The sequence below is a fragment of the Gymnoscopelus microlampas genome (genome assembly GCF_963454915.1).
Source record: "Gymnoscopelus microlampas genome assembly, chromosome: 4".
Taxonomy (NCBI): Eukaryota; Metazoa; Chordata; class Actinopteri; order Myctophiformes; family Myctophidae; genus Gymnoscopelus; species Gymnoscopelus microlampas.
Genome location: NC_139941.1, coordinates 9,523,020 through 9,533,809, shown reverse-complemented (window position 1 = coordinate 9,533,809; position 10,790 = coordinate 9,523,020). Strand labels below are relative to the sequence as shown.

General features: G+C 41.8%; 1 protein-coding gene across 1 annotated transcript; it reads right to left on the bottom strand.

The window, feature by feature from the left end:
- Positions 1 to 915: 915 nt before the first annotated feature.
- ube2l3b (ubiquitin-conjugating enzyme E2L 3b) lies at positions 916 to 10,727 on the bottom strand. The gene is made up of 4 exons (XM_084054579.1): positions 10,624 to 10,727; positions 8,102 to 8,197; positions 7,057 to 7,243; positions 916 to 3,225 (listed from the first exon to the last, which is right to left on the bottom strand). The coding sequence occupies exons 1-4, from the start codon at positions 10,648 to 10,650 to the stop codon at positions 3,071 to 3,073; spliced, it is 465 nt and encodes a 154-aa protein (XP_083910705.1). The 5' UTR covers positions 10,651 to 10,727; the 3' UTR covers positions 916 to 3,070.
- Between the last annotated feature and the right edge of the window lie 63 nt (positions 10,728 to 10,790).

Genomic DNA, 10,790 nt, shown 5'->3' with positions numbered 1-10,790 from the left:
AAAACTTTAGTTACTTTAACAGTTCAGCCCTAAATATACTTCAGCTATTTGAAAATAGCCGATCTACAAGCACACAACAAGTCACATCCCGACACGTTGTGAGCTTGTAGATTGGCTATTTTCAAAAGACATGAATACATTTTGAAAACGTGCTAAATGGTACATTCTGCTAAATGAGTAGCCTACTTTTACTTTTGGCATTAAAAGTAGATTTTGATGCCAGTACTTTTGGACTTTATCTAGAGTACTGGACTTTTACTTATATGGATACTACTAAAAATATGGATTTACTGGTATGGATACTTTTAGTAAAAATGAAAAGCTACCAACTCATTTAAAATTAATAATTTTACATTACTTAATACATACTATATTATTATTCTACCCCAACTTACAAGTAGTCATAATTTTGCAAGAGGGCAGTTTCTTAAAAAGAACAGATCTACAAGCGAACAATGCATGGCGTCACATGTTGATAGCTTGAAGGTCTGCTCAATTGTTTTTTTAAGATATGACAACCATTTACTACAGTGTATAAAGTATTAGGCTTAATATAATCTTATCTCGGTCCATAACAAATCACGGTCATTGTAACTCAGTTACTTGAATAGCTAATATTACTGTTTGGCTATTAATGTTTGGCAACTGTAATATGTTACACAACTAGTTCAAAATAGTGTAACAAAAAAGCAATATTGCAGTAATATATCGTTGCTGTCGGGTGGAAAACTTGTATGTCCAAAACCAATTTGTGTGACACTTGTAAGATAAAGGTCATTACTTTACGAAAAAAACATGAAAAAGTTTAAATTTGGAGACAAGAGGTTTCTGCCCGACATCAACAATGTAACTTAACTGACTAGTTACTGCTAGACACCCCCTCACACACACAAACATGCACAGCATCACCAGGCAGACAGTGAGGCCAAAATGGTTAGCCATCTTTATTATGAAACAAATAATTGGGACCAGATCATACAGCTGTTACACTTGGGTTTTGGGCCGCTCCAGTCCCTGTCCGTCCGAACATCCGTTCGTCCGGCACGCCCCTGGGACAGCCAGCCCTCTCCCAGCTGCGTACAAGGTGCTTGGTTCGAGGACCGCCCCCGCCCTGGGAAGGGGTCTAATTCTCTCCGCCGCCGGTACTGGGTTCCTTCTCCAACTTCCTCCCCATGTGACAAAGTTAGGTTCCCTTTTACAGCAGGGCGATTGAACAAGTATTATCTGCAACTGGTGTTGCGCTGACGCACAGCAAAAAAAAAGGATATATCTGCAACTGATGCGTGGCAAAAGGGGGCTCCTGTTATACGGTTGTTATACATGCGCTGTGGGTTTAATGCTTAACGTATTCTGCGTCGTACGGCGGTGTCGTGAGGCGGACATAGCCAGATGGCTATTTCCACCTCGCGACACCGTTGTAGGACAAAGTATTAACTCAACATCGAAGGGAATTCCTGCTTTGTTTAGGGTTGGTACCAACTAAGTGCCAATCGGAATAATTTAATGGAGGGAACCAAGAGGGGTTAGGAGAAACAAAGCAAAATGGCTCCTAGTTCCTCATGCAAACATAAGTGCCTTCTTAACTATGGATTCAGTGCCTTCTTAACTATGGATTCAGATCATCTCTAACTTATATCTACATTACAAAACAAAACCCGTCATGGGACACCATCCCGGCTTAAGAGAGCAGGGTTTTTGTGCCATTTAATTTGGCACTACAGACACAAAAAAAGCATTAATAAAAACCACCATTATGCTCTCCGGGTTAACTCAGCATGTTCGGAGTGTAAGGTCAAACCAATTCTTTTAAAATTAATTAATCATCACACGACTCCAACCTTCATTTTTTTCTTTTTTTTACTTTTTCCTTTCTTTTTTTTTAAACAACGTATTGAATAACAGGTGTACTGTGATATGATTCTACTGTGTGGGGGGGGAACTGAGAGCTGGCTCACTCCACAGAATACAGTGCACATCCAGAAGCTGCGTTCAGGATAGATGGGTGAAAGAATGTGGGGAGCGGGGGGTAGTATCACACACCTCCAGAACCTTGCTATGTCTCATAATTTCTTATTTTTTTATTATTTCCTTAACCAAGACAATTTATATAGATTTTTTTTTTTGCATTACGTAAAAGATACACCGCTGATGGTTTGCAAAGAGAAAAAGAGGTTTAAGGATAAATCAAACCAAAACATTTCCTCAAACAGGGAACAGAACTCGGATAAACTCAGGTCGGCGCTGGGGGCGGCCTGCTAAATCTTGCATGATGCTGCTTACGGAAAAGAGGGACAACGCTAAAACAGAAACCTTCAATGCGTTTTTGTTTTGTTATGTTTTTTCTCTGAAAAATGTTTTTTAGACACTTTCCTTTTCTGGCAAATTTTGTCAGCTTTTTTTTAATAACAATTAAAAAAACAAAAAACAAAAAAAGATGTAGAAAGTTAGTAATGGCCTGGAGCTACGTGACCAGGAGGAGAAGAGGAGGAGAGGGGAGGAGGACTTGGAGGAGGAACCATGTCGGATCCACAGCGAGTCCTTGGGTGGGGAGGGAGGCTGTAGGCGACCATCGCCCCGGTACTTCAGGAGAGCTGCTCCTGGCCTGCTAGGATGATGTGTGTGTATGTGTGTGTGTGTGTGTGTGTGTGTGTGTCAGAACAGGTAGGGAGGAAAGGAAAGGGTGTGTGAAAAGCATTGGTTCTCAAACTTTCTCATTTCAAGGACCCCCGTAACTCAGAGAGTGTGCAAATGTAACCGAAACTCAGTTCCGTTTGCACACTCTCAGAGTTACAGACCAGTAAGGGTCCATTTGGAACCCGGCTCAAGGAACCCTGAGGGGTTGAGAACCACTGGTGTATTGGGAGGGGAGGAGAGAGAGGGAGAGAGTGAGTGAGTGAGTGTGTGTGTGTGTGTGTGAGAGAGAGAGAAAGGGGGAGGGCAGGGATAGGTAGCGAGAAGGCAGGAAGAAGATATTTGGTTGGGCGAGTGAGATGAAGGGAGGGGGGGGGATAAGAGGGCGAGCGAGCGAGATACGGGAGCACACGCTCATCGGAGGGGAGGGGGGGCGTGATCAGTCCATTGGCCGCTTTTCACCGTGTTTCTTTGTAAACTCCTCTGCATTCTTAAAGAATTTTTTACGGTCCTTTGAGTATTCTTCTGCTAGGTCTGCCCTCAGAGGATGCTCCGGCTGCGGGTCGTTCACCAGGGCGATGAGGGACTGAATTACTGCAAGAGAAATAAAAACACAGCGGAGAGAGAGAGGGGAGAGAGAGAGAGAGAAACAAACACTTTTAAGTCTGTCTGAAACAAACCATTGTAGATTTATTAGGAGAACCCATTTTCAATAGTATCTTCATATAATAGGCTCTATGCACAGCAGCCATATTGGACAGAAATTGGGCCCCTTCCTTGCTTCCTTCACAGGTGTTACCAATGACACTAATGAAGGCTCTGTTCCATTTAGTGTAGCACAGTGGTTCTCAAACTTTTTAATTTCAAGGACCCCCATAACTCTGAGTGTACAAATGGAACCAAATGGACCCGGGAGGGTCCATTTGGTTCCATTTGTACACTCTCAGAGTTACACCCTCTCAAGGAACCATGAGGGTCCCTGGACCACACTTTGAGACCCACTAGTATTTCTAGTGAGCCAACATGCACAACATCAGCACCCTGACTCTGTTTGACCAGAATGGAACAGAGCCTTCATTAGTATCATTGGTAACACCTGTGAAGGAAGTCAGAAGAGGCCCAATCTTTCTCCAAAATGGCTGCTGTGCATAGAGCCTATTGGTCCACTCCTCACTAATGGTGCGTTCACACAGGAAGATTAAAAGATACAAAGATACAAAAATACACCGCATCTTTGTCGCTGCGTTGCTCAATGCGGTTGCTGACGGGCATCATCGGAGCTACAAATGTACAAATTCAAGTTGAACCCAGCTCAACTTGAATTTGTAGCTTTGTATCTTTGTCGCTAGAGCTACTAACGTTGGATGTATCTTCATGTCGCTGGTTTCCATAAAAATAGAATGGTAGCATGCATCTTTTAATCTGCCCGTTTGAACGCACCATAAGGCTCATTATAAGATGGGCAGTTGGGCACCATTTCTATCTACTCATTCTGTGTCTCACTGTTGGTGGGCTGTGGACAGTTCAGAAGCCTGCCTACCTAGAACATCATTGGTGGGAATTGAAAGTGAATAGAAACTATAGCCTTTCTCTTCCTGGAAAGTTAGCACGCTGAAATGGAAGCCTTCCTTCTTGTAATAGAACAATTTGGAAATCGTCTTTGACCTGTAGTGCCTACTGATGATGTCATTAGTAGGAAGGTTTCTCAACTGTCCACAGCCCACCAATGACAGACATTGTGAGTAGAAAGATGTGGTGCCATATTATAATAATATTAATGTGCATTAATGAGGACCAATTATATGAAGATAATGTTGACATGGGTTAAGTGATCCTTTAAGGCCTAATTTACTTCCATTTTTAATGTTATATATATACAATCTAATCTCATATTCTAGTTCTTTGTTTCTCTTTCACAAATGTTTACACAAGCACTTTACCCATATCCAATGCAAATTATGTTGCATTATAATTTACCATGCTATAGGAATATCTTTCAAACGATGTGGCCGTATGCCTGATTTATTGCTTATGTGCAGGAGTCACGCAACAAAAATAGCAGATATTTGTTACACTGGGATGCTGTGTAAGCTTGTACCGGCTATTTTCCGTAAGAAGTGTCATTCAGGCTTTAAAGGGCTATTTCACTTTAAAACACTTCTGGGGTCATTTTTACGTAGTTTTAAGGGTTGAATATTACAACAATGTTATATATTTTATTACCGGTATATTAAAACTTAAAACGCTAATGTCTAGCCTGTTAAGCTAACTTGACTGCATTGTCCTAACAGGTGAGGGGTCGTGTTTTTTCAATTACTTTATTTGATTGTATTTGTTTTTATTCTATTGCATTTATTTTAAATACAAAACTTTTTTTTAATAAACAAATTTAAAAAAAGAGCCCCCATCAAAGCCTGACCCCCATTTAAATGACCCCACACGCGTTTTCAAGTGAAATACCCTTTTTAAGTACAAGACCGGATAGTGAAGCGACCTTATAACTGCAAATCCCCAAATCCCTGGTTCGATTCCGACTGGAGGCTGGCGTTACATCATTCAGCCCCCTCAGCTTCCCTAAAGAAAATTCTTCCAGCTAGTTACTGAGCTTGCAGATTGGCCATTTTGGATTAATCTTTGACAAATTAAAAAGAAAATGCATATTCTCATCACAATATCACGTTATTTGGTTAAAATATATTACTTGATTTAGTTCACATTGCCCGGCCTTCGGCCTGTCACAATTTTTACATAATAATCTAATGGCAATTATTTGAGATAATCACAATTATTTTTGCATAATCGTCATAATCATTTCCATGTTGAAAAATGTTCATATATTTTCAAACATTTTCAAAAATAGTGGAAATATCAAAACGTTTTGAGCTTGTAGATCAGCTATTTCCACTATAGCCGATCTATATATACTATGTATATATATATATATATATATATATATATGTTTTTTAAATTAAATTATGCAAGTTATTAGTCATATCTGCCCTGTGCACCTTTTGTTTATGAAGCCTAAAGGCAAAACAGAAATGTTTTAAACCGATAGAAACTCAATTAAATCATTAATCACAATTATTTGAGTGACAATTAATCGTCAAGTAAAATGTCATAATCGTGACAGTCCTTACCGGCTCTAAATGACCAGACCAATAAGCAAGGCACCAGTGAAGCTCATAAAACGTACACAATGACTCACAGTCTCTGGATGCTATGCATTCAGGCCATGATGACATGCTGTCTTTACACGACTCACGACAGCATGGCCACCGACTTCCTGCTGTCAATGTCATGGAATATCTGATTGTTCAAGTTACACAGCTGAACTTGTAATTTAGGTTTTGCAGGTTCAATATGAACATTAATCGGGAAAAACAGCACATTGACATAGTTATGCCAACATATGGATTTCTACTTTTCTTGCAACAGCGTAATGTGTCATTCAGGGTTGTAAAACAATTAAAATGGTGGTATAAGTTATATTCTTTGGTTAAAACAAAAGATGGTAATCATTGATAGAGTGTTTGTTCACCAACATGTGTTTCCCTGTCTCTACAGCTCTTTAATAAACAGAAAGAATACATGTTCAGGTAGGTTACCAATTTCATCCGATGAGGAGAGAGCACGCATTTATCAGCAAAAAAAAATGGTGTTCCAATTCCAAATTAGCTTTCTCATATTTTGTTAATTCACTTCCAATTTCCCTTGTGTCTCCGGCATGAGTTCTCTCTCCTGATTGGATTAACTTGTTATTCCGGCCTGAAAATGTATTTTCTGTTCACTAAGTAACTGGAGAGAAAGGGAGACCCCTGTTACAGAACACTATAACAATGATTACTATGGGAATAGAGCTATATTAACACTTGTATTAACATAAACATAATTTACACCACCTTTATTGTACCTTTGGCTTTAAATGAACAGTGATTCTCAAGGTCAGTCCCATCTAGTTTCCTACGTTTTTAGGGGTCGTGCCCATTGAAAGGCTTTTTTCCCAGCTGCCAGCGCCTTTCTGTCATACATTTCTATGGTAAAGACTCTGCTATTAGTGCTAATAACGCAGATTACACACAGTTTGAGCACAGCATTGGTTGATAGGTTCGAACATCGAGCGTTGCGGGCATCAATAAATGCTCCGCGCTCCGAGCGCTCTGAACATAATATCCAAAGTGCTCTTTCGCTCAATAAACTCTTTCTGACCCTAAAATGGACTGCTATAGAAATGCATAGTCATTTTCTGTGCATTATGATGGTTAGGGATGCACAATACCTAAATTATATCCAATAACCAATTAATTGCACTGTCAAATCGATTGCTATACCCATTTTGAAATCGATATTGAAATGTAATTTCACAATGCCTTATGAGCTTGTAGATCGGCTATTTATTCTTTTCTTTTTTTTCGGTTAACACACCTTGGTCAGTTCTGGTGGCTGGCTTCCAGTTCTCCGCGCTGATCACAGGCAGACAAACCTGCCCTTTCTCATCGATGTTGGGGTGGTAGATCTTTGTCTTGAACGTGATCTTAGGAGGCTTGAAGGGGTACTCGGCGGGGAAAATGATTTCAATCCTGAAGGCCCCTTTGTCATAAGGAGGGTTATCCTGGAGAAGAGGAGGTGCACACATGGTCAAACTATGGCGGGAGTGTCACGAGACACGATGATGAAGCAGTGAACAGATTTCAGACAATAGGCTCTGTTTGACATGAAGGTGCCGTGTGTCTCCCGTTTATATCTGCTACTGGGACCATACACACATAAAGCTAGACGCCTCCTCCGGCTCTGGGGCGTCTGTATCTCGGGCGCCATTTTGGAGAAGGCATGCTTCCTGACTACTGGCCAATCACAGCATGTCTTTTCCGGGACTTGGCAGAATCTAATTGTGTAAAAATATAATGGGATATTTTTATACAACTAGATTCTGACAAGTCCCGGAAAAGACGCACTGTGATTGGCCAGTAGTCAGGAAGCATGCCTTCTCCAAAATGGCAGCAGCGATACAGGTCACTCCAATGAACTGCAGAGGCCAATGAGGTATCTAGGTTTCTATATCTATGACTGGAACAATCAAACAAAACTATGGGACACTGAACTGGAACAGGAAACAGGTATGCCACCCTCTGGAAACCTGAGACTTGAGTTGTGAACCGAGCCGATTCAATTTACAATTTAGGCATTGAAGCAGACACTCTTAATCCAGAGCGATTTACAGTAAGCAAGGTAAACAGATGATTTAAAAAAAGGAGTTGTCCCACACACCCTTCACTTACAAAAAACTCAGCTACCTAATGAAGGTCAGTTGACCGAAACGTTGTTCATCAATGAATAAAAAAAGACAGTGTGCGCGAGACAACTTCTATCTTATCTACGTTGGCTGTTCTCTCCTACACACCTGTCCTTGTAAGTAGTAGTAGGTATGCAAACGCACTTTATCTACCAAGACAATTCAGAAGCGACTTACAGGAACAATGAGCCCTTGCCATGTCAATATGTTTGATTCATCGACTTGAATGTTCCTGAAGTTTTTCATTCCAGACTTGCGAAGTTCTTCGAGTTCCTAAGAGAGCGAGAGGAAAACGAGTACAATGTAAATGACAGTTATGAGAGGAGGCACTGTGTCGTCTATGTATCCTCGCCAGTAGGGCTGGGCAATATCGACAAAATTAAATGCCATGATATTTTTGACCCAACACCTCAATATCGACACTGTGATAATATATTGTGATATAAAATAAAAAAAATGTGAAAATAGCCAATCTACAAGCTCACAACGCCCTGCGATGCGAAGCGTTGTAGATCAGCTATTTTTGGAAATCTCTGACCATTTTTACACAAGTATAAAATAAGGCTTACATGGTTAAAAACAGGACAAGACAACACTCATGCCATACATATCAATATGATAAAGAGACTATCTGATTTGGCCTGGAATTTAGGCTGATATCGATATTGCCCAGCCCAACTCGCTCACATCACTCACAATAACACATGCTCCTAGGGTTGCCAATTGTACCTTGCCATACGGAATAGACCCTTATTAGGAAACTAAAAACACATGTCCCTTGTTGAACTGATAAGGGACACACTTTGTTCCTTTTTGGGGGTAATAAACCAATGACACACCTCTTGGTCTTACAAGTTCAAACAGCTCATACATTATAATACAGGCTGTTAACCAGTTAAACCCTCTAGAGTTGTCTCTGTACTTTGACTGCATTTTTCTGTATACAATAAATGTCTTTGCATAAAATAGACGATCTACAAGCTCATGTGTTGCAACGAGTTGTGAGCTTGAAAATGTTTGGCTAATGACCCCCCCCCCCAGAATATGGATGCTTTGTTTCAATTTGTTGATATAATGTATAGATTTTATCTTTTTCTGGGCAACCCTTTTTTTGGTGTCAATTATGAATTGCAGGTAGTTGGCAACCTATACCTACTCCACAGGCAGCTAAGTGTAATGACTGATCACGTACATGTCGGACATTGAACCTGTAGTGTACTGTGACACAATTGTTCACAATGTAGACAGGTCTTTCCAGTAAGTAGTCCGTGAAACTTAAAATTCATACACCATCGCACAAGGGTGTCGCTCGCCAAAAAGAACATATCTACAAGCTCTATCAGTAGCGAGATCTGATTGTAGCTAGTGTAGATAGCTTCTTTTTGGGCCAGGGACACCAGTTGTACAATGGATTATAAATTAGGCTTTACTTTCGCTTTTGCATAACGTCATTGATGATGATGATGATGATCAGCTGACGATATAATTCGTTAAAAAAAATACACAAGTCAACTTAACGGATCGAGGTTATCTTATCAAATCCTTAAGTGTTATTTTTTCCCCATGTGGTTCTAATTTGTACTAACAGGAGTTAAATGAACCCTTTGGCTTTTACTGCGTTTGCCGGCTGCTAACAGCTAATCTGTCCCTTAAGTTGCGTGTGGATGTTTGACGGCTAGAGACTTGACGTCAAGCTAAAGTGAAACCAGAGCAACACAAACATCGGGTTTGCCTTTTTATAAATCGCTGACAACAACATTACAAACAAATAATGAAATTGATATGAATTAAGCACGTCTGCCTGGCTTAATTCACACGATATGATTCCCCACCCATCCCCAGAATGACGAAGTCCAAGTCTGAACCATACTAGCACCACCTAGCCTAGCTAACTTAAGCTAAAGCCAGCGGTTGTTTAAGCTACCAAACACAGTCAGCAGCGGGTTAGCATGCTAGCTGGAGACTGATATGAGGGTTGGGGAGGTTAGCATGCTAGCAGGACACTGATAGAGGTTAGCATGCTAGCTAGAGACTGGTAGAGGTTAGCAGGCTAGCTGGCTGGGCGACGGATAGGAGGTTAGCATGCTAGCTAACTGGTTGGAGACCGATAGGGGAGGTTAGCATGCTAACTAGCTAAGCTAGCTAACAGGGTTAACGCTCGTGTCACGGAAGGAGGGGGGGGAGAAGAGCGTCCGAGAGCGGCTGCGGACTCGAGCTGTTCGCGGTGTTAAAACAACGTTAGCCTAACATGCTAAGAGCCATTAGCTCGGCTTTGGGACGACGACGACGGGAGGTTCTCGCTTTCAACCGTGGTTCTCCTCCCAAAGCCCCGGGAGTTCCCCCCTCACTCTCGGAGAGCCGGCAAAAATTTAGGCCGGAGAGAGTTTTTCCGGCCTAAAAAAAATTGCCGGCTGCTCCGCTTGCCAGGAATCTTTCACAGTTAGCATCGCGGCTAACACAGTGAGGAGTGACTTCTCGCTTTTAGCGGGTTGTTTAGCACTGAACCCAACACACACACACACACACACACACGGGGGGGGGGGATATTGTCCCGCATTGGTCTCATATTGTCCCGTATGTCTCTTTCGTGAGACGTTACGACCCCCGCGCCCGCCCGCCCCCCTGGACGTCCCCAGTCCGTCATTCTACGTTCACGGGGATGTGATGGGGGGGAAAAAAAGAAGATCGGGAGATTTTACCTTGTGCAGCCTTCTGCTCGCCGCCATCTTGAAACTACTGTGTCCTTCCCAGGATTCACAGCGCGGCGGCTTAGATGCTTCCCCTTCTCTGCTGCTTTCCTGGCTGTCACGCCGAAAGCGGTGCCCCCCGTGTGATTCTTGAAACCACCAGAGGGCGCTGTTTTCAG

Coding starts and splice junctions, on each gene's coding strand:
- ube2l3b (XM_084054579.1), bottom strand. CDS start 10,650: ATGGCGGCGAGCAGAAGGCTGCACAAG. Junction 8,198..10,623: donor CGAGCAGAAGGCTGCACAAG/GTAAAATCTCCC, acceptor TCGCTCTCTTAG/GAACTCGAAGAACTTCGCAA. Junction 7,244..8,101: donor GGCAAGGGCTCATTGTTCCT/GTAAGTCGCTTC, acceptor CCTCTTCTCCAG/GATAACCCTCCTTATGACAA.